This window comes from Ambystoma mexicanum, chromosome 3p (assembly GCF_040938575.1).
Source record: "Ambystoma mexicanum isolate Mex_15411 chromosome 3p, UKY_AmexF1_1, whole genome shotgun sequence".
Classification (NCBI taxonomy): Eukaryota; Metazoa; Chordata; class Amphibia; order Caudata; family Ambystomatidae; genus Ambystoma; species Ambystoma mexicanum.
In genome coordinates, this window is record NC_090925.1 from 856316685 (window position 1) to 856340482 (window position 23798).

Here is a 23798-nt window from a genome sequence, read left to right on the forward strand (position 1 = left end):
CCTCTCCTATTTAATCTATATATTCGCTGCCTCTGCGCCCTTCTCTCACAGTTGGGAATTTACTTTACCAACTTCGCAGATGATACACAACTGATTATAGAACTCAGCGGAGACCACACTACAGACAACAACAGGCCGTCAGCTATCTATAATACCATAGAAAGCTGGATGAAGGCTCACTGGATGTGTCTGAATGGTTCAAAAACAGAACTTATGACATTTGGATCTACAAAAGCCTTATCCAATCTAGGCCCAGTCTATTCGTCATTCAATATCAAGGACACCAACATTGTGGTATCAAGTAAAGTGAAAACACTTGGCATATACCTGCAATCCTCACTAGGAGCAGATGCACAGGTCTCATACCTTAAAAAGAACTGCCAATACTACCAGAGATTACTACGCCGCATTAGGCCATATCTCAACGCAAAAAATAGCGCCACCATTGCTAGAGCCACGATTCTGTCCCGACTGGACTATGGGAACGCGTTGATGCTTGGTTCAAGTAACTCCTGCATTAAACAATGCCAGATAATCCAGAACAACGCTGTTAGAACTATCACCGGGAAATCTAAGCGCGAGCACATCACCCACGACCGAATAGGCCTCCACTGGCTCGCCATAGAGGAGCGTATTAAATTCAAATCGCTGACACTTGTCCACCGCTGTCTATTCGGTACGGCCCCAGCATACCTTAAAAGGGAATTTCACTGGTATGAACCAAGCCGTTGCCTAAGATCAGCCAAAAAAGGGTTTCTTAAAGTTAGCCACACCAGAGTCAAAGCTACCGGACTTGGAAGAGCTTTTCCCACCAAAGCCATTGCACTCTGGAACGAGTTTCCAGATAACCTCAGACTGGAAAGCAACTACTCCTTATTTAGGAAGCAGCTGAAAACGTTACTTTTTCGGTAATTTGTTATTTATTCAGCCTGGACTCCCTTGAGTCCTCCTCTTTTCTTTTTATGTAGTCCTGTGACCTCCGTCTTTTTTTCGTGTTCTTGTCGCGCCCGAATGCTTGCGAGCTTCGGCGTGTTATAAATACATAAATAAAATAAATAAAAATAAATTAAAAAATGGCTAGAGGCATTTCCCTTGAGAGATAACACTGCACTGAGTACAGCCAAAACCCCTGTCAAAGAATGTTTTTATCAAGATATGGCTTACCCCGCTCAATATGGAGTGATAATGGGGTTCATTTTGTAAATAAAACAATGGATCTGTCACCTGGTATGTCAGACATTGGGCATAAGGCAAATGTTTCATGCAATTTTTCATGCACAGGCGGCAGGTTCAGTAGAATGTTGTAATGCCACACTAGAAAATAAATCATCCAAAGTTTGTGCAAGTAGCAATTTAAGCTGGGTGGATGCCTTACTCTTAGTTGTATTCTCTATGAGAACTAGTGCACATTCTGGAGTGGATTTCTCCCCCTTTGAGGTTGTTATGGGCCGCCCAGACAATGTGTGGGCTTGCCTCACCCGAAGAAACTGTCCGATGTGCCTTACCTATGCTCATTGACTATTGTAAGGAGCTTACTAAAGCATTGTCCATTATTCATAAAAAGGTCAAAGACTGTACTCCAGCCCTGGGAGGGGCTGGGACACTCTATCCTTCCTGGCAACTCGGTGCTGACTAAGAACTTTCAACGTACCTCTGGTGTGCAACCCAGGTGGAAAGGGCCAGTGCAGGTGCTTCTGGCAACATAAACAGCAGTCAAATGTGATGGCCATCGAAACTGGGTTCATGCCAGTCATGGAAATAAAGCAACTATACCACTCCTGCCACACGTACAGCCTAAGGACGACTGTATTTCTACACCACTTGTCTTTTCTTCTGCAGAAACGACTGCTAGGAACAAGGAACTTGGATGGTTTTCTCCAACTACAGTGTTCCCCAAAGACGTTGTAGCACATACAGCGGGGCCATGCTATAATCTGTGACCAAGAAAACTTTAAAGAAACTGTACAAACTGATTGTTTATGAACACTCTCAAGAGAGAGCAGCTACCCCAGTGGTCAAGACCGCCATCTTTAAAGGACTACCTGGGGGTGAGGTATTTTGGGCAATCCGATAATATATATTTGCCGCTGCCACGGATACACTGACCATGCTTTTCGATTGGTCTTCTCAATTGCCCTACAAAAATGATGTATCACGCGTTTGTTAACAGGAAACGGTATAATTTGAGATTGTTCTATCTGTTTTTATGTTTTTGGATCCTGCTTGTACTACTTGATGTTTTTTGTCTTATGTGATATGTCTTGGCCCTTTCGATAAGCTCTACACCTGTACCCTTTCCTGATGTTATGATGGCAACTTTAACTCCTGATCAGCATTATCATTGTGAATTAATGAGCAGAAATTAGTTTGTTACCATTATGCATAATACACACAAGATGGTTCAATGCAGAAATTCCTATGTATGCTTACAGTTTCCTACTTTTGTAGAGGAAGGGCTCCCGCAGCAATAGTTCCCCTCTCCCCCGTTCTTTGCTTCGTGTTGTGCTTTACACATGGCTATATTATGTATAGAAACTATAACAATATTTAAAAATAATAGCCCACGGAATAGCTAATATCTGCTATGCTTCCCGTTCCTCCTTCTCTTCTTTGTATGCCCAATTACAACAGCAGGTACTGTACAAAGGAAACTGTGAATTTGTTATTCTCCCAAATGCTACTTTACCTTTGTCAGATGTGTTAACTGCTTTTTCCTCCCAGGCTGCCTTGATCACTGAGGCAGCCCTGGTTTTACCTACTACACAGCTATTGAATAATAACCCTCATTCATTTTCCATCCCTTCCCTCCATCTCCGGGCCTCCAAATTAGCAGGTGCCATTTGTATTGGGAACAATGGTTCTAAATTCCTAGGATATAGCGCAAAGCGCAACATGACATTCACCATTCCTAGAGATGACACTGATGTTCCCTTTTATGTTTGGGACTCAATGTATTTCATTGGTGGGCTTAATGCTTACACTTGGCTACCTCCACATTGGAGTGTATGTTGCCATTTAGGATTTGTATTTCCAGCTGTATCCATTGGACCCGCTGTTGTTGACAACCCTATCAGGCATCACAGAACTGTTATTGAGGACGATACTGGTGCACAAATATTTGGCAATATCATTAAAGCAATCATCCCCTGTTCTGGCCCTGCCATAAACTCTAGGGATATCCGTCACCTGGCAAGATTGTTAGAAGGAACTAGACACCACTGAAATATGGATTAATATCACTAGAGAATTACAGGCGGTACACCTTGTGGCTTTGCAAAATAGGCGGTTTTAGATATGATACTTGCAGAAGAGGGAAACGTATGCAAAATCTTAAGGGTAAATTGCTGTGTCTATGTGCCTGACACCTCCACTTCTGTTTGTGAAGCAATAAAGGAGTTGCATGGTATTGCTGAACAAGCCCACGTGCCCAATGGCACATGAGAATTTACCAGCTCCTATTGGTCCATCATCAGCTCTATTGGCTGGAAAATTGGTGCTTTACTAATGATAGTTCTCTTATGTTTCTTAGGCGCCTGTTTTCTTCTACATTGTCTGCCTGTTTGCTGCCAGGCACTTGCCCGGTTGCTCAAATCTCCTGTTTCATCTGTATCGGTTAGTTAATGCATTGATAATGCAAGATATTGAAATACAAGAAATAATTGCTATTGCCATTAGTACCGAGTATCCTTTCCCTTCCCAACCAGTATATCAGAACCCGTTCTTAAAGGATACCACAAATAGTAGAACTGATGTTCAAAAAGCTGTTTGTGGAAATATACATTACATGAACACCATTTCTCTTTCTTTTTCTCTGTTATAATGTCACACAACAGTTTTGCTCTGGCCCACAAACAGCAACTCAAATGGTGTGTGTGTGTGTGTGTAAAGTTGCAGGCACTGCTCTCAAGTTAGGAAATAGCTGCGCTAAAAATAGGCACACATAAATACCAGCAAGTGATGACTATTCCCCATGTGTTATTTACGTGTCATGCTAACGCAGCTAAAATTATGTATATAAGGACCGAAAGATTCTGTGAAGACAGAGAGCTTTAGTGAAACACATGTTATCGCCTCTCTCCACTCTAGTGTTTTGTGGAATCTAAATAAATGTGACTATGTGACTGTTATTCTATGAAGGTGTCTCATTCTTGGTTTATATTCCAGGCGGGAAAGACCCTTGAGGAGAGGCTCACAGCCTTGCTAAACGGAATTGCCAATGTTCCATGGGAAAGACCCTTGAGGACAGCCTTACAGCCTAGCTAAACGTAACTGCCAATGTACCATGTTTTAATTCTTATACCTTTGTTTTTCATGCACAAACAGCACCTTGATGCCTACAGGTTTAGTGCACTCTACAAATGATAAAACAAACAAACAAGCAAACAAACAAATGTGCACCTTTCTACAGTGGACACGCCTCAGTCAAAGACATTCCATAGAGCAGGGTATTGGACCCATGTTTGTTCTCACTAGATGGGCTCCCATATCCTTGCTTGATTTGGAAAATGTGGGGTGTCACCCTAATCAACCCAGGGTAAACCAGACGTGGACCCCTTGCTCACAATGTCTTAGAGAGGCTCAGCTTCACCTCACGAAGCAGGCCCAAGAAGAACGAAAACCTTTTCTGGGGTTGCTGATGTTCCTCTTGTTCAGAGGAGATTTGCTTAGCATTTCGGTGCTGGACTGCCCTTGTGGGTGGGGCCAGACTGATATGCAAATTAATATTTCTCCTCTGTGAAGGGTGCAGTGAGCTAAAACGTGGTTGTAGACCCTACTGAGTGGAAGAAATTCCATATAAATGGGTATTGGATGCTTGTTCATTCTCATTAGAGGGGTTCCCACATCCTTGCTTCATTTGTAAAAATAAAACTTGCAACAAGAACTGGCTAGAAAGGAACTAACTCAGATCTAGCATATGTGAGTGATATGGGGATCCTTAGTGAAGAAATCATTTTTGTTTCAGTTTATTTAGTTGCATAGATGTAGCCTTGGGTGGATGGTAGCTTTGAGTAAATCCTTGCTGTCTTTGCAGTGGTTGATTGGGGAATGGGTTTGTTTAAATAAAGAGCTCATTCATACCTGGTATGTGCTTGATCCCACCCAGCTTTGGGAAAGGACTCAGTGAGGTCTCCAGTCACCTCTGATGAGGGTCGTGGTGGGACCAGGTACATTAGCTACAAATCATAAAAACAAGTACATGTGGAAAAAGAGGTCTTGAGCAGTGGTTTAAATAAGGGAAATCAAGTCACATAAATTAAAGTATATAATCACGTTTCTAATAGACATGCGTAGCATTACAAAAGAAACAAGCAAGTGGTGCCATATTGTAAGAATTTCCATCATCGGCATAAACTGTGATATTTCTTCAAATATATTTGGGGATTAGTGAAGACAAATTGTAATTTATACATCCAGAAACAGCAGGCATAAGGGAACCTGTGTCGAATCTATATAGTGCTTGGTTGTAGGAGATGTTAATGTCAAATGTGCTGTAATAAACCTTGCAGGAAGACAAGAGGAGAACATATGCAACATTGTTCAGTCCATTGTGTAAAGTGGACGTTAGAATGATTCTTTGTTCCCTACATAGAGTGGATGAGATAGATTGACTCAAAGCCAATCAAAAGGGTTCCCTGCAACCTTTCCCAGGGTCACATGGAGGTAGATATGACTGGGCAGTTAAGGGCAACCCCTTAGCATGGATGTGGGGTGGTTGAGATAAAGTATAACACACATGAAAATTCCAATGGAAGAATGTCGACCAAAGATGATATACAAATAGTACTTCGTCTTTGTGTGTGAGTTGATGTTATGCGATTTACAGTTACGATACATTCAATGGTCAAGTATCTTTTAGTGTTCTGATGTCGTGACCATACAAGTTAGAGTTACCATAGATGAACACATTCCGGCGTATACCCGGTATAGCAAAGTGACTTCTCAGAGTCATGTGGGTGCTTTCAGTTCCAAATATGTTCAAATGGACGTCAATCTCTCATAGGAATTAATGGGAGAGGCCGACCAGTTTCTGACTGGCTGCGCAGGATACAATCCTGATGCTGTAGAACACTCCAATATTAAACAAGGGCACAACATTAAAAATAGGGCTCAGTCACATAAGTTGGTACACGCTAAGGAATTGCCAAAGTTCACCAGGGGCAGCGGTTGCCTGTGGTTCTTCAGTGACAGTTCCTTGTGGTGCCAACAAGGTGCTTCAGGCAAGCAGAATGACAAAAGGGCCTCTGGTTAATGTGATGAATGCAGCAGATGCCTAAAGATGAAGTCTGTACCCCGACATCACAGTGCAGGTAAATAAATGTACTCCTCGAAGTACCAACGATACTTGCAGAGTTCTTCAGTTCTGTAGCATTACCCATTGGGCTCTATCCATTTTCCTGTGCTGCCACCTCTTTGTCACTGATCTGCGCCGGGATGAACATCAAGACTTCCTCGGGGCAGGAAGATATTTGAGTCTATCAGTACAGCTGTGGCAAGATGGAGCAGCGGGGCTTTCTCACCATCTTCTTTGGTTTGGTGTCATCTTTGCGTGCTTCAGCACTTGTCCCAGGGTTAGACAAAGTAAGGGTGAAGATTCCTAGGTTAACTAGGAACACTGAGAGATGAGTGCATACACAACTTCCAATCAGGAGCGTGCATCCTTTCAAACCAAACGTTAAGTGGCCACCCATTCACTGGTAGTTGTCACATCCAAGTTTTCACAGGCGCACCCACAGCTGCAGATTATGCTCAGAAATGCTGCACGTCAATAATGCTTTCCTGCCTTCTCTACCTTCTGAGGCAGGTAGAAGTCATGGGTGTATTTCTTCATCTGTTTTACAACTCAAACAGTGTTGTTGAGTTGGTGAGCTCAATCTGGATTTTAAACATGAGTGCCCTCTATAGCATTGTCAGGATAAAGCAAACTGAATCCCACTATTCCGGTTGGCGATATCTCTGACACCAACCAAATGCACCCACTTAGCTAACAGTATGAGGAGACTCATAGGGGACAGAGTGACTTTGAAACAATCCAACACAGGAAGGCCAAGGACGGCACAGAGGATACATCACAGAGTGATGCCCTGGATAAACCATGGATGTGGGCTTTTCTAGGATAAAGATCAGAAAAACAGCAAGGAAAAAGTAAACAAGTACAGGACCTCTTGCCATAGGTACAGTTTTGAACTTTCGCTCTCACGTGAAGCAAGTCATATCAAATATTCCTTTCTATTGAATGCATAATATAGGAGCAGCTTTCAATGGAGAGGGGAATGAAATTCCAGAATGGAGGAAAAACAGTGTTTCAACTCTGCTGAAAAAGAAAGTGTGAACAGGAAAATAGACTGACATTGATTTTGGGAAGGGACCAGCAGCAATAAACAAAGAAAAGTAAGAATGAAGAGGTATCCTCAGCAAAATGGTATCAGAGGAAACCCCTTTCCATGCACACACGTGATAAATTACAAATAAGCTTGCAATGTCCTTATATGGATTCTTTTTAACTGTAACAATTAGCTTATGCTGTACAAATTGATGCAAAATAGAGGTAGAGAGAGTAATTGTGAATGGTTGGAGAACAAAAAATAGCAGAGACAAACAAATAATTCCAATCATTTTCAGGGCACAATTCTAGCACGAGAGACAAGGGACTTATTAAAAGTACACACGTATGTTAAAGGCCAAAGTAGAGTTATCATTATCTACAACTATCTGTGTGTAGGAAGGCAAGAGGAGAAAGAGTTGAAGCCACACCCACCTTCATAACGAAGGCTTAGGAGCAGTGGTACAGCTGGGTTTTCAGAAATAAGTTCCACATAAAGCGACTGGGCATCACTCAGGAGTCCACGCTCTGGAATGTCATCAATGTCAGAGTCATAGATCAGAGGGGAGAGCTGACTACCCCCACTGCGGATCACCAACCTGAAGAGGGCAAGGAGAAGAGAGAATGTAGTTAAAATGACTTCTGGAAATACAGGATCATGGAAGTGAGGAGTGTGACAATGAGGCGAGGCACAAAAACAGAAAAGAGCAAAAGAAATGCTAAAAGAAATAAACAGGTGAGGCAGAGTTATGAGAGGAAGAGACAAAGGTTGCGGTGGAAGGGCAAGTGAAGAAGGTGAAGCTGGAGAAGCAGGGTAGGAAAGGGATGTGGGAAGAATCCGAAAAAGGAAAGAGAAAGAAGAAAAGAAACCCACAACAAGGAAGAGAAGAGAAAGAAAGAGTTTAGGGTTAAACATAAAGTGTAAGTGGGAGAAGGGGAGAATGGCCTAAAGAGCAGTGAAAGTAGGAACATTGGAGGTGTGGCTAGGTGAGCCATTGAGTATGATGGCTTCTTGAAACCTTCTGTATCTCTCTGGAAATAGCAAGTCCCTACACTGAGACCCTTAACACTGGAACAGCTTATGTCTACCTGAATGGATGCTGGGCGCCCAGAGGCGGTCAGGGTCTGTACTTACCAAGTGGGTATCAAAGTCTGGATGGAGCATTTGCTCCCCTACACCTAGTGACCTATCCTCTGAACTTAGGAGAACCGTGACTGAGAATGCATACAATCGGGGCCTGTCTCACCGCAATCTAGGGGAGTCTTGGTCGTCACTCCTTAGCAGACCCTTTGCTGGTGTGTCAAAATGGAGGATGGAGATCCTGACACCTGGGAATTCACACCACCCTGCTCCGGTGGCCTCATCGTCAGCAGGGGCTCCTCCTCCTTGCCTGATCGCCGGCCCTGCGACATGGAACTTGTGAGCAGCCTCAGCCCTGCTGTCTCTCGAGAACCAGCTAAATCACTGATAATGGCCTACATGATTGGGGGAGGTGAATGGCTGAGCAGATCTCTATGGCAGCAAGGAGATGGGCCCAAGTAAGATACTCTGCCACTGACAACTACATCCAGCCTGCGATACGGAAATATAGATCGCTAGAGCCCCAGGTATCTAAGTAAAGCTGAAGCTTGAAAGGAATATCTATCCTTTTTATTTCAATGATGCATTGCTGATTATTTACTCGAGTGAGAGGTGCATCCTAATGCATTCTAAGAGGCTTGCTTCTGGAGTTCAGCCACTTTCCGCTTAGCAGGAGCCTGATTTAAATAACTGCAATAATTTACAGATTCAAATACATGCACAACATCATGGCAAAAAACATAAAAATCTGCAAAGAATCCCAATATTGCTATGATGCTAAGGGGAAAAACCTAAGAGAGCAAAAATCACAACAGAAATGGTCCACAGGGAGAACTCCCTTGGGCAAATACCCTAGCTTGCGATGAAAGCAGACCTGCAACACATTCCTGCCTTTTTGCAGGAAACCCACTGAAATCAAGAAGACAGAACAAAGGTTATTCCATAATCGTCTCCCTCTACAATTCTTCTACTCAGGAAGTGGAAAGAAAAGAAGGGTAGCGATTAATTTGGCTAAAGACATTCCATTTGTAAAGATAAGTATCCTGTGTGACCCTGAAGGGAGGTACAGATGTGTTTAAGAGTGCATTATGCTCCATCTCTTTAGATGGTTTCTATTTATACACCTAACGACAAACAGGATCAGTTCCTGACTAGAATCATTCCACATATAGCCACTTGTGTGGAGGATCACCTGATTATAGGGAGATTTTAACTAGTTCCTAGTCCAGACACAGACAAAACCTTATCACCTACTAAGGCTGACTACAGAAACTTGACCACATCCATTAGGCTACTAAGGGAACTAGGAATAATAGGTATTGGAGAGTTCTGAATGACAACATGAGAGATTATCAATTTCTCTATTGTGCACCGAAGTTTCTCGAGAATAGATCTCTTGTTAGTATTCACTGCCTTGATATCATATGTACCCGAAATACATATTGCGATCCTAGTACTCTCTGACCATGCTGTAGTGATAATGACTTTAGCTGTGTTATGCTCGTCTCCACTAAACAAACTGTCCTGAAGTCTATATGAATACCAATTTTGAATGACTTAGATATAGGTCAACATATTGGAACAACAATACACAGCTATTTTCAGGAAAACCGGGTCTATTTTGAGAGTCCATGAAGGCAGTAATTTGTGGAGTAATTATAAATCGCATGACAGCATATACAAAAGCCTGTACCTTACTTAAGAAGCAATTGAAAAAAGAGGTATAAATCGGGAGGATGAACATAAACGAAAGGGGTCATAGAAGACATGGAGAAGCTTGAAATTAGCCAGAGCTAAACATGAGGGTCACATAGCTGAAAGGACTTCCCGGCTCTGCTCAAAACAAAGTTATTACGCAAAGAGAAAGAAATCAAATAGATAATTCATACTCTTAGAATCAATCGCAACTGTTCCTCCATTGACTGATATGTTAAATTCATTTCTCGCTACTGGCACAATAACCCCATCCATGGAAGGATCTGTTACTACTTAAACCCTAAAACCTAATAAAGACCCCACTTATTTTGAGTCCTACAGGACCATTACAATTATGAATATTGATACAAAGATTTATTTTAAATTACTAGCTAACCGATTAACTAGAGTTCTACCAACTTTATCGATTCTGATCAGACCGGTTTTATCACTGATAGGAATACACACAGTAATATTAGAAGAACCCGAAATTTCATTAAGTTTGGGAAAAAAGAAAACAAGAAGGTAGGAATACTATCACTGGATGCTCATAAATTCTTTGACAAGATCAACTGGAACTTCATCAAACTACTCCTATAGGCTATCAATTTTCGCCCTACATTTAGAGGTTTGATCCTTGCTAATTATTATATTTCAAACCACCATAGTTGTTTTTATTTTTTGATTGTGTTTTGGTTTACATAGTGAAACCTGCCTGAAGCCGCCCTGCCCACTTCACCTGTTATCACCACTAAAGGGAGCTGTTGCCTTATGCATAGAACAATAAGAATTCAGTTTAATCTTCCAGGCAAACAAATTGTTTATTTCAACTATGATAACATACAATTAGCTGCAGAAAAGGCCCAAGACATGGATGCCACTTTAACATCATACTTCAAATTGCATACACTAAGAAAATATATATGAAAAATGTAAAATATATTAACAGAACTTTGTTTCATTAAGCACTATTTCTCTAACAAAAGAAATTACTTTTTGTTGTAATATACTTATGTATTATGTAATTATTAATTGTAATATGTCTTGGTATGTATTATTACATCAATAATATTCTTCATGTACATTTTAAACTTGATTTGACTTCAATTTACTTTTAATTTTATGATCTCATGTCTACTTCAAGTCCGAAACCCATAAGTGGAATCCAAGACAATGAGGAACAGATACAACAATTGGCTGTACGTAGTATGTTGAGCTTTCAAGAAATTCTTTGAGATTTTGTTTGAGGTTACTACTCCAAGTAAAAGGAACAATATCCTTTTCAATTTCTTTTTCTATTAACATTAATTACGTTAAAATACACCACATAGTCTATTTACCCTCGGAAAATGTCTTCCTTTACGCACATTAGCCTGTGGACATGGACTTTTCCACTAGTATAATGATAATTAAATCGTGGAACAATAAAATAGTACACTTCGACAACCTGCTATAATCTAACGACCATAATCAATATTAATGTGAAACTCTCCCAGAAGATACTCATTTTGACAGGGACCGGACAGATTTCCATCTGTCACCTCTGATCTTTGCACTATCCATCGAACCACTGGCAGCAAGGATTAGGTGAAATGCAATGATTAAAGGGATAATACAAGTGGGGTAGAGTGCAAAGTATCTGTCTATACTGATGACCTAATGTTAACTTTGAGAGATGTGCCTACGTTACTCACAACTTTGATGTATGAACTCCAAAGTTATAAACTGACTTTGGGGTTTTACCATCAATTATCCTAAATCTAAGAGGCTAAAGATCACCATGCCGCTGGTTATAAAACCAATGCTGACAACGATTTGTCCAATGAAATTGGAGGAAAAGGTCATCATAACCCTATAACGTATTAACTTCTAGCCATTAATTAAAGATTTCATTGAGAACATTGATAGGTGGTGAAAGTAAGACATTTCCTGGATTGGCAAGACTGCAGGTGTCAAGATGTATTTAATACCTAAACTTCTTTACTTTTGCTTAGCCGTACCAATCAAAATCCCAGAAACGGCCATTCATACTTTGCAAAATAAAATCTTCTCATTTATTTGGGGAGGTAAAAGAGCCAAGATACCTATAGAATATTGCTAAGAAATATGAGATACAGAGGGATGGGAGTTCCTGACATTTCTAGATAGAACATTGTGGCACAAACTTCACATGTCCTACTAACATGGGGGAAATATCCTTCTCTTACTAAATGTAGACAAATAGAACAGGCACAGTCCCCTGTCCCTCTCTCTAATATAAAAGTAACATCTACTGCCTGATATACACCAATGACTGCACCAAATGGGATATTCAAACCCAGCAGAAAGATGCAACAAGCCTATCAAGCACGAAAGAAAACCTCCTTATACAAAAGACCCAGACCTCCCAAAGAAGCAAAATGACTTGGAAACAACCCAGCTCCACCTGCTCATGGTAGGGGCAATGCAAAGATGTACAAGCCACTTGGAAATTCAGACACATGTACACATTAAAAGGAAATATACTGACTGCTAGACAGGAGCAAACTCCCAATCGGCTGCCTGAATGCTGTGAAGAACTTGAAGCCCTGGCAGCTAATTAGATAGTGCCGTTATCAGTCATCACAGAGTAGAATTAGAAATAGGCTGGCACAAACAGACCTGGACAACACAGTGCAAGGCCGGATCTATCAGAAATGTGACGTTTGCCTTGCAGACAACGAACTCCACTTCCTCTTACAGTGTCCCAAGTTCGAAAAACCAAGAACACTGTGACGAGTTCTCCTGCAAAATCAATGGCTTCACAAAGTACAAAGATGCACAGAAGACTTGACTCATAATGGGGAAAGCCCAAGACACCAGAAACAGCATTAAAATGCCTAGCAGCCTGAAACATAAGCACTTGCATATAAACTATCATTGCACTTCACTAATAAGTCTACAGAACCCGCATAATACTTATGTAGCCATGAGAATTGAATTGTTGATATTTTAAGCATTAAGGCACAGATCCTATACTCTACCAAGACAGCCACATGCACATTTTGCCAATCCTGCTCCGCTCCCACTCTCCCGGGCACAATCCCTATCCCCCCCCCAACTTTTCCATCAAACAGCTGATTTAAACACTCCGTCCTTACTGGTGACAGAGTCCACATCAAAGTGTCTCCCCTGAACTCCTAATACCATTGTCCATAGGCGCTGCTCTACTTTAAGACTCATAAGGCATGCCACTAAAGTGCTAATGAATTTTATCATCAGGGAGGGGAAAAGGAACACATGGGTTTTCTCTCCTGTCTCAATCTCTAAGGGCGGGGTGCGCGCTCACCGAAAAATACAATACAAAGCATTACAATGTAATGACCACATGGATACCATGCAAATGGCACTGGTGCACATTGTAAATTCCATTAACATAACAATACAATATGATGATGCTTGATTGGCGCAAGTAAGAATGCAAGCATTGCCAAAAGTGGGCTGCGTGGTACATCCTCCATCTATTTAGGCATTATACCCACATAGAAGGATAGCACCTAATTTAATTATGTTTGGTCCCTATGCCTGGCTAAGGCTCCGATATGAACCCATTGTCCTAAAACCTTTGCATGCTTTAGTGCTTCTGGAGGCCTTAAATTGCAACATGCTGCCGTGATTGTGCCAAATTTTCCACCGTCTCATATTTTTCGCCCAATCAAACGTGCACTTTTGTTCATGTAATTGAGGGGGGCCTCTGATTTCCATTGCAAGTCTGCAACTTTGCTTCCTCCTTCTTGTGTCTAGGTATTTTGTGCAGTGAAATCGCAATGTTTCCGCTTCTAAAATTAGCACACCCTCCATAGAGCTCTCAGCACAGATCAGTAATCAGAACGCGGTGCTCCCCTCAGCATAATTGTATTGCACCACATGCACAATTTGTAAGTTGCCTGAATTGCAGATACCGGCTCCTGAAGGGTATCTGCGCGTGGGCACTCTGTGAACCCTGGGCACCCTGGACTATGCTGGACAAGTGGTGAGCGAGCCAACCTCGTCAACTGGAGAACAGTCCAAGGTGGGTCTAGGGAGGCAGTGTGTAACTGGGAGCGAGGGGCAATGGGGTACACTATACGATGGGGTGCAGTAAACAATAGGCATGCTTAACAATGGTGCATCGCACAATGGAAACACGCTGGAAAATGGGGTACCATGAAAACAGTCAAGCGGGGCAACAGTGTGGGCTGGGTAAGGGGGGAATGCTTGACAGAGAGGAGCACTTGAGACGTTGAGCACTGAATGATTCTGGACAATATGATGCCTAGAAATTGTAGGCACTTCACATTGTGGAATGCGGACACAGGGGTTGTAAAGAATGGAGGAACCGGACCCTGGATGCCCTGGATGAAGAGTGCTTTCTTTGTCACCTGTCATTGTCCTCGTCCAGCGAGACTCTCTCGAAGTGAAGGTGCAGCCTCTGGTTTTCTGTTGCCTCGATCAGCCAATGGCAGGTCAAGTTGTTGCCGTGGTTACTGGTGAGGTCCGGGGAAACGAGACGTCCTAGCGTGGCATTCCGGATCGTCCCGCCACAAGATGCTGTCAATGGAAGAAAGGTCAAGGCTTGCTAAGTTGATTCATACCTTTAATCGCTTGTCTCCCTGTTCAATGCCCCACACTGGTGCTCTATGCAATGGTCAGAACCGGGTGTGGCATAGTGCCCCATGGTTAGGTAATGAGTATGAGCAGCTGTGGGGTGGGGGGAGCAGGCTTTCTGTCAAATAACTTGTTCTTTCTGAAAGGAGGAACAGTTAACCATGGGAATTATTACACAGGAATGGCCAAGGAAGTACAAACGCTCTTTCTTCGAATAAAAAAGAACTCTAAAATGATTATTTGTTTTAAGATTAAATTAACGGTTATTTTAAAAAATCTACATGAAATCAACTAGTATAACAACCAAGACTAGGCAAATAAATGAGGCTCTGAAAACTGCCAAGTTCAATTTAGAAAGGTAGGAATGTTTCAACGAAAAAAATGCCTAAATATAATGTACGTCAGAAATCTCAATGTTAACCTCTGGTGATTTGGATGGAATGTCTTAAAAATCTTGCCAACCCTCACGATTTGGGCGGGACACTCGCGATTTTTTCATCCAAAATGTTGCACATTTTTACTTTCTCCCTCCTAAAATATTTGTAACCTCAATTCAATCCAATGGGAACATTCCCTTCTCCCGATTTCCGACACACAATCTCCCTCCCTGCTGTGGCAAAATGTTGGCATGTATGGCCTTGGCCCTCAGACATGGACGTTATTTAGGGGTCGCCAGAGGTCGGGTGGCTCGCTTGCAACCCCTGGCTTTGGCTTTGCAACCCCAACTATACTGAAGAAAAAAACGAACGAAAACGGAAGCTCGGATCTTCTGTTTTTATGTCTGTTTTTTTTTAAATCAATATTGGGGATCCTGCTGCCAGGCTTGCAACGCTGCGGCAGGCGCCGCTGCATCTGATTTCAAGAGTTCTGTAACTTTTTATGGCTGCATAGCAACCACGAAAAGTGACAGAGCCCCTGAAAGCACATGGGGAGAGGAGGGCAGCAACTCAGAGAGGGGCCGCCTCGCCTGCCTTGGACTCACTCACTCAGCTACTCGTACTAGTGCATAGCATTAACAGTACAGCCTCACCCGACACCCACCCTCAGGCACAAGGACATCCCATGGCACCTGGCATTATGGTGCCTCTGGACAAAAGCCAGGAGTCAAGGACTAAACGTATACGGTATGTAGTGGTTCATTGCTGAATGCATTTATGCACTTGAAGGCCTTCTTGTTGCATGATGGTAGTATTAATGTGCAGTTCAGCTGTGGTGAGGTGGCTGTTAATGTACGACCAAGTCCATCTATCGCACACATTAATAAGTGCATTTGTTGCAGCTGTCGTTTTAATCACGTTTTACAAAATGTATCTTACTCCAGAAACTTGGGTCTTATTTTTTCTTCAAGTGTTGTGTAGCTTGACAGCCAAACGAGCTGCTTTTCAGTACATCGTTCGAAAGAACAAGAGGTGACTGACACTTGCAGGCATCTCGAAGAAGGTCATTTTTGTAGGTCTCATTCCTGACATTTTTATATTCTTGTATCTTTCACCCCAAAAACAGATTAGAGAAAGTGTTGGTGGGTGTTGGTTTCTCTTTTCTGCTTTCTCCAGTGAAACCGAGGTAATCTCGATCCTCCATAAACTGACTGAAATCAGAGCTCACAATAGCCACTTTCTCAGCAAGAGGCAAACACTAATTGATTGGGGGGCCTTACACATGTGGTATGTTTACACACAGGTCCTGATTACATGGTGACTCGCATTTAGGTATACACTTTCTATAGCACCCACTATTTACATCTGCTGATATGCAGCAAGAACCAAAGCCAGCTGAATATGTGTGAGCCAAAAATGTTTGTAAGCAGGGAACCCTAAAGCAGAATGCTCCAAAGACAGCTCAGCAGGTTAGGTGACTGTTGCTGAGATCTTAGATGTTTAGACCTGCCTGTTAAGCCTATGGCTTTTTAACAATTCTTGTTGTAAAATGTGTTGTTTTGACATAGAGCTGGGTAAGGCTTGCTCACCGCTCAGTGTAGGAATTTTTGCCACATACTGAAAATCACTATTCGGTTCTTCCCCTGTAGCGGAAATCAAAGGTTGGCTCCCATGAGTAGGGCGAGGGTGGTTGAGGGCCTAGTGTCTGAGAAGCTGTCATGGTAGATGGGGGTGGGTTACACCTCCCAAAAAGTACAGTGGTATCTGGGCTCGTGGGGGTGTCGGTGCTGGGTGGGGTTGCACACTGCCAGCAGAAGCCTATTACATGTCCCAATGCGAGTTAAACTGGAACAGCACTATTACTACTGCCAGGGCTTCGGTTGCGAATCAAATGCAATTTGCAGTGCAGTCTTCAGTGAACTGCGTTTTCGGCTGCATGTATTTATACAGAGGCATACTGACACAATGCCATTTAAAACGTCTCCCATTTTTAAAACACAATCTAATTCTCAGTTGTGATTTCACATATTTGCAATATTGATTGCATTGCAGCATTAGCATTCAAATTACTTAATATCTCAGATTATGTATGTGGCAAGACTATGGCAGCCATCAATCAGTGTGTGATAGTTGTGTGAGACCTCCTGCTGTGTGTGGGTTTATGTATTCAGAATGCTTAGTAAAGGGATAGATAGCAGACTATAGAAACTATAATCAACTACAGAATTGTAGCCAGATTGCAGAAATGTTGCACAAGTGCAAATGCAAATTAGCAGGGTACTAACAGTAGAGCAACCTTTGCCCTTGGGCACAAACCCATTATTTCAATGCATGTTTTGCACCAGGGCAAAGTTTGCCTTAGTGCTAATACGGAATGGTATTAGCACTAGGGCAAATTTTGCCCTGGTGCAAACATACATTGAAAGTATGTTTTTTGCAATAGGGCAATTATTGCCATAGTGTTCATACCTTGCAAAATTTCACTTCTCATGATGCACATTTGCTTTGTCTGCATTGCTAGGCTGGAGTCTTTATTTGGCCAGGACACATTACCGCATATGTCCAACATTAATTTCGCAGCTATCACTCTGGCATCTGCTGTGATGCAGCGTAGCGAGCAGGACGCTGCAGGACGGGCTTTCTGTCAGTCAGCTGGCTGGGGCCATCTTCATTTGGTCTGGAAGCCGCAGCATGCCTTTCACGAGCCGCCCTGATGACTTCAGTGAGAGGGATAGGAAGGTGCAGATCAGTCATTGATTGGTAAACTAAAAACAACAGAGGGTGGTTCTATATCTGGGCTAAGCCAACCATTAGCTCTGCAACATGTATAAGATAGATCAGTGGGTTGAGTCAGTGCTCGCTGTTACAATGTGTGTGATCTGCAAGTTGCGGGTTCAAATCCACGCAAGGACAAGTCAGTCTTTCATCCTTCTGAGTTCAATAAATGAGTACCAACTTAGGTTGGGTGGTATTGTATGTATATTTGTTCTTTATAAAGCGCTTAGGCATAAGCGTTATATACTAACATATCATTATCATTACCTCTTATTAACCCACCACTTCTAACCAGCCACACCATCTTACATTCTCCACCAATTGTCCATTAATTACTACATTTGTTCCCCCTTTCCCATTTTGGATTATTTTGTACTACACATTTCTGCCAAGAACTCTAAAGCTCCCTTGGACATTGATTTGTGGCTCAGAAAGTAAATCAGGCAGGATGTTATGTGGGGCTACTGGCATACTGGCAGAGCCAGCTTGGCCATGTTTTACTATAGTATGATTACTGCCATTAAAGCCAACATGATTATGTTCTTATATGGGAACACAACACATATTTGTGCAGCCACCATGGACCCCACACAATTGCTAGTGAGGAATGTGGGCTAGTGGAGGCCTTGGTTCATTATGTTGGCTCAGTCTCCATGTGGCCTGGAGCCGAAGGGAGGAAATGAATGAGGGTATCTGTCGCTCTGCGTTCCTTGCCACACTTAATTATGTGAGAACTGTCTTACAAAGGAAAATGCTTCACAAAACTTCCAACACTGCTATGAATGTGAGTGGATGCCATGGGTGAAAGGGACTATGAGTGTCGGACGGCCAAAGATCTGGACGGAGACACGGGGATGCCCGTGTGGCCCACCTGGAGAGAATACGGAGGTTTAGCGCCTTGCTTCCAGAAAGCAATGGCAATTAACCAATTAACCAATCCACTAACAATTCACCCCTCTGCATACACCTCTGAAACCCTAACCAAACACAACCACAAGCCAAAAGCCTACAACACAACAATCCGTACAAACTTCACTACACTGCAACAACAAAACAAACCAAACATAGACTCGCACAACAGCACACAACGACATCCAACCGTAAAAAAACCCCAAGCCCAACCAACGGACCCACCGGGCTGAGGTTGCCAACAGCACATCACTGCTCTCTTGCACTTTTCCAACTTATTCCCACTAACTCACCCCCCCTTCTCCCTTTTTTCAGAGGCGCCAGGTGACCACTCCGGTGGTGATAGTGCACGGTATAAATATCCTTTAACATTAACATATAGGCGTGTTCTAAATGCCATATCATATGATAAATGCTGCAATCTATTTGTTTTTTTGTGCTGCATATCCCGCCTGGGGATGACTGCAGATTTGCTTGGTTCTGGCTCAGTTTCTAATGGTTAAATTTGTTGAAACACTTCCTTTAATTTCATGCAACAGCCACATTTGGCCTTGGATGTCTGCTTACATTCACTGTAATTTGGTAGTATGGGCCTATACACCCTGATATTAATGCTACATATGGTGATCCATTCTTGTATGAAATGTATATCATATTACAGTGATATCGTAATCATACTTTTCTTAGTGTACTGAGGAACAATGCTATGTGATGCCACGTACTGTTTTGTCAAGGGGAGAAAGGTTGTGTGCCATCACTTCCTGTGATGTCACATATGGGCGTGGTCAAATGACCACTTTCTGTGATGTCATCCGGGGTCACAGGTCGCGTGATGTCACTTCCGCTACACCTGGCATTTTGGTGAAATGACGTCCCTGCCCTCAGACAGGGGAGTGCTAGAATACACGTCTAACATGTTAATTTCCTAACATTATAAAAGTGAATGTGTCCGTTCATTTTTATAATGTTAGGAAACTAACGTGTTACACATGTATTCTGCCACAGCTGCAAGCTGCAGCCTCGGTCCTCAGGCAGGGCAGGGCAATTGGCAAATAAATGAGCAACATGTGTTGCTTTATTCACTTGCCCGGCCCGGAGTGACGCGGGCTCCGCTGGCGCCAGCCAGGCCCATGGGCGCATGTGCAGCGTGCCCTCCTCCAGGTTATGTGCGCGCACTAACACTGACAGTGAAGTGAGGATTGATTGGGGCTGGCTGGTGTTGTCGGCCCCGGCCAGCAGTAACTACAGCCTGCCGAGGCAAACACACTTCTTCCCTCCTGCTCCTGTCCTCGCAGGTGAGTCCTATTGCTGCATAGGCATTTTATTTATTTTAAAATGGTATTTCGGAGATGATTGGGCCAACCAAGAACGGCGTCTGGAGACCACAAAGCTAGACACTTTTGTCAAGGCTCAAGTAGTCATGAAAAAGGAAGCAAGCACTGGTGGTAGACTCTCCTCAGGAGATCAAAGGGCCGGTTCATGGAAGACCTGGGCAGAGTGTCACCGTCAGCAGATCTTAGAAAGTTGCACGTTCCAGCGGGGTTGGATTGGTCTGTCCGTCGGCCATTCGGCCCTGGCCGGGCCGAAATCACTTCGAGGGCGAGGCTCTCGGGGCCAGTACCACGCTTGGGCCGGTTTGGCGGTTACTATGCCCCCCTAGTTCCCATTCGCGAGCATATTGTTTGTCGTTCCCTCTTTCCTGGGTGTGCACTGCTGACTGTATTTTGGTGCAAGAGTTTCAAACATTTCACTGTTCGCTTAAACATGTCTTATACACTTCTTTGTCGTTGTGCTTCTTTTGTTTGGAATAGCAATCACGCTAGTCTAAGGAAATAAACAAACACCTACACGAACGTGCCTTGCGAATGATGGTGTGAAGGATGGATGCAGGCGCTGGACCAAAAGCTGAGCGAAGTCTGCACAGCAGCTGGTTTAGGAAAGCGATTCAGCAACTACAGTAGAAAGACTAGGCAACTACAGTACAAACCGTCTCCATGGACAGTTGGCCCGTCTTCCGTATAGTGCAAATACCCAGACTTGCAGAATGCATGCTTCACTTTCTTTCTTCCAGTGGGGGCGACATGCTGTAGTATCAATTCATGCCTTTAAAATACCCAGCACAGTGCAGCTTCTGATATCCTTTAACACAAACGCCGGGAAATGGCCATGACTAGCTAATGACACATTAATCAAAGCCAGGTCTCTAAAGAATGGTTCAAGTGTTGGGGAATCACCTGCTCACACTTTCTGTCGTGTGACCAACCAGTGCGCAAAAGATGTTTCAGAGCGTGGGGCTCTTGATGCCATTTGCTACACCAGCAGCTAAACATACCTCGGGCAGGCAGCTCCTTCTGCATAGTCCATTTCTCTCCTAAGCTCGGGACAATGCTCTTTACCATAATGGAGAATGTGAAAAAGCGCAGGGCTGCAAGACTGGGGGTTGAGGGTGGAGGGCAAAGCGCACTACGCTTGGGGTACACTGGAGATGCTGCCCCTGATACCTGCAGTACTCCAAGTCCCTTGAAATGAAATTCGTCTATACACTGCACAATGCGCACAGGCCGCTGTTATTCAAGCAGCACGCAACTAGTAATTTGCAATAAGTAAACTTAACGAATCCCAAGAAAAGGTTGCCTTGCACCCTATAAGAATTTGATTGTTTTTGTTTTTATGTTGGAATGGTAGACATCATTTTTCTTTGCGATCTTACTGTTTCATGGTGCTGTCAGGAGCTAAAATGAGTGATCACGAAGGAAACATTTAAGAATTTTGAGAGTTCACGAGCATGAGCGAAACAAACCCCAATACTCAAACTGCCATTTCTCTGCCGCGGTAATGCACTGCAGTGTGTTTCAATGTAAAGTCCACATTATAATGTCATAATTTTAGAACGCCACCTCTCCAACATTTACATTGGGAGCTATGTTGAATTCTACATGCATGTCAACTCTCTGCATATGTTTAAAGTTGACTTAACCACTCACATGGAGTAGTGATATTGTTTACGTGTGTCCCTCCTAAATATGTTTAACTTCCCGTGAAATATTTGATGGAGTACATATTGTATAAATGCATGTATTTTAATGCTGAGATAGACAGGCTTGTACAGCTATCGGTGGGTATGTTGCCCGTGCTTGTTCTTGGAGGTTCGACTAACACTGTTCAAAACCAGTTCATCGCCTTTTAAGGGTGGCTAAATCTTTGAGGTCATACGAATGACATTAGTGTAGATCTGAAATTGTCGATTTTCTGACCCGAGTCACAGCAGCAAACTGGTCATTGTTACTAAAAATGAAGAGCAAACGCAAACTAACATAACTAGGCATGTTCGAGTTTGACCCTCTTATTGCCGTTTTCTGAGGTTCATGAAATTCAGCAGATGCCAGCATTGACAATTAATTATGTTAACTCATAGTCCCCACTCCCGCTGCTCAGCCCATGACACATGCATGAGATCACAGGTCGGAGGTGGGAGAGCGCCAACGATGCTTCCCACCTGGGGTGCAATCTGGTGTAAGACCGGCCCTGTTTACAGCCTCGACAGAGAGAGCGTGAAAGAGCAAGATTCCAAAGCCAGCCTAGTGGAGAGTCCCCAAGATGAAGACACATCGGATATGTTTGAACCAGAGTCCATTAGGCACCCTAGGTCCACATAATGGACCCCGTCTCCGAGAGTGGCGACTTATATGTCCCAAAGAATAAGAAAACCGCTAGAAAAAGAGTCCAGATTTAGGCTCAAAGCCGAATGCCCCAGACCAGATCTAGCCGGTAAAGTAGCAGACACACCGGAACTCAATCCGAAGATGCTTACTTTCGTTACCAAAGCCAACAAAGACGCCCGGCGAGGAATCGACCGGGCATGGCGGTCCAGTCAGGATAAGATCCTGGATCTCACAGGTCCTATCGCTAAGCTCATGGACTTAGCAGAGAGATCCAAGGACACTGGTGAGCCAGTAGACCCTTTCATCTTAGCAGGCTGGGCCCAGCGTGCAGTGTGCCTGCTCGGAAACGCGAACAGTGCAATTTCAGTCGAGAGAAGAAGATCTATGCTCCTAAAAATAGACAATAAATTGGGTGACCTAGCATCATACGAAGCAGGCGAAGGAGCGCAAGGCCTACTCTTTGGCGACATGTTCGTCAAAGAGATGAACAAATTTGTGGGTACCTAGACTGCACTCGAAAAGGCGCAAGCATTATAAGAAAAGTATTCCCTGGACGGGTTTTTGCAAGGGCCGGCCGCTACAGGGGTCGATCGACTGGCCGTTAAAACTCAAATAGAAGGCCTCAAGGTCCAAAGGCCCAGTACTGGGAGTCACGCCAGCAGGACACCTTCTTTCGCAATAGAAGCAGAGGCTTCAGGGGCCGCCGAGGCAGAGGATACTACAGACAACATAACAACACCTCAGGTGAGAGAGCGTTTAATAGCGTACCCCCAGTAGGAGGGAGGACTTCGCTTTTTACGAACAATTGGTGCAAGCTTTCATCAGACACATGGGTATTACAGACAGCGCAGGGATTCCACCTAGAGTTTGTAGAATCCCCTTACCAGATAGCACCCCCTAAGCGCATACACACGTCGCAGGCAGAGCAAAAACTATTAGCCTCAGATATTCAGGCGCTGGCGACCAAACAAGCAATAGAGAGGGCCCCGCAGCAAGTGACAGGTTTCCTCAGCAACATGTTTCTGATCCACCGCAAAGGCAAAGTTCGGCCAGTTATCAATTTGAAGGAACTGAACAGTTGGTTGATATACAGGAATTTCAAGATGGAAGGAATCCATCTCTTAGCAGATCTTCTACGGAGGAACGATTGGCTTGCGCGCCTAGATTTAAAAGACGCCTATCTTACAATACCCATTGCACCCCGATTACGGCGTTTCTTGCAATTCAGGTGGAGAGAGGAATTATGGCAGTTCAAGACTCTGTCATTCGGTCTAGCCTCAGCACCATGGGCCTTTACCAACTGCTGAGACCCCTATCGACAGCTCTACGAGACCAGGGAATACGGATGATCATCTACCTAGACAACATCCTAC

General features: G+C 43.5%; 1 protein-coding gene across 1 annotated transcript in view; it reads right to left on the reverse strand.

Moving 5' to 3' along the window:
* SEZ6L2 (seizure related 6 homolog like 2) overlaps positions 1 to 23798 on the reverse strand; it is a 288620-nt gene that overhangs the window by 81342 nt on the left and 183480 nt on the right. Inside the window, exons 7-8 of the mRNA XM_069652000.1 lie at positions 14477 to 14645; positions 7757 to 7920 (exon numbers count right to left, since the gene is read on the reverse strand). Of these exons, the coding sequence (XP_069508101.1) occupies positions 7757 to 7920; positions 14477 to 14645 (333 nt within the window). The remainder of the gene's footprint in view (positions 1 to 7756; positions 7921 to 14476; positions 14646 to 23798) is intronic.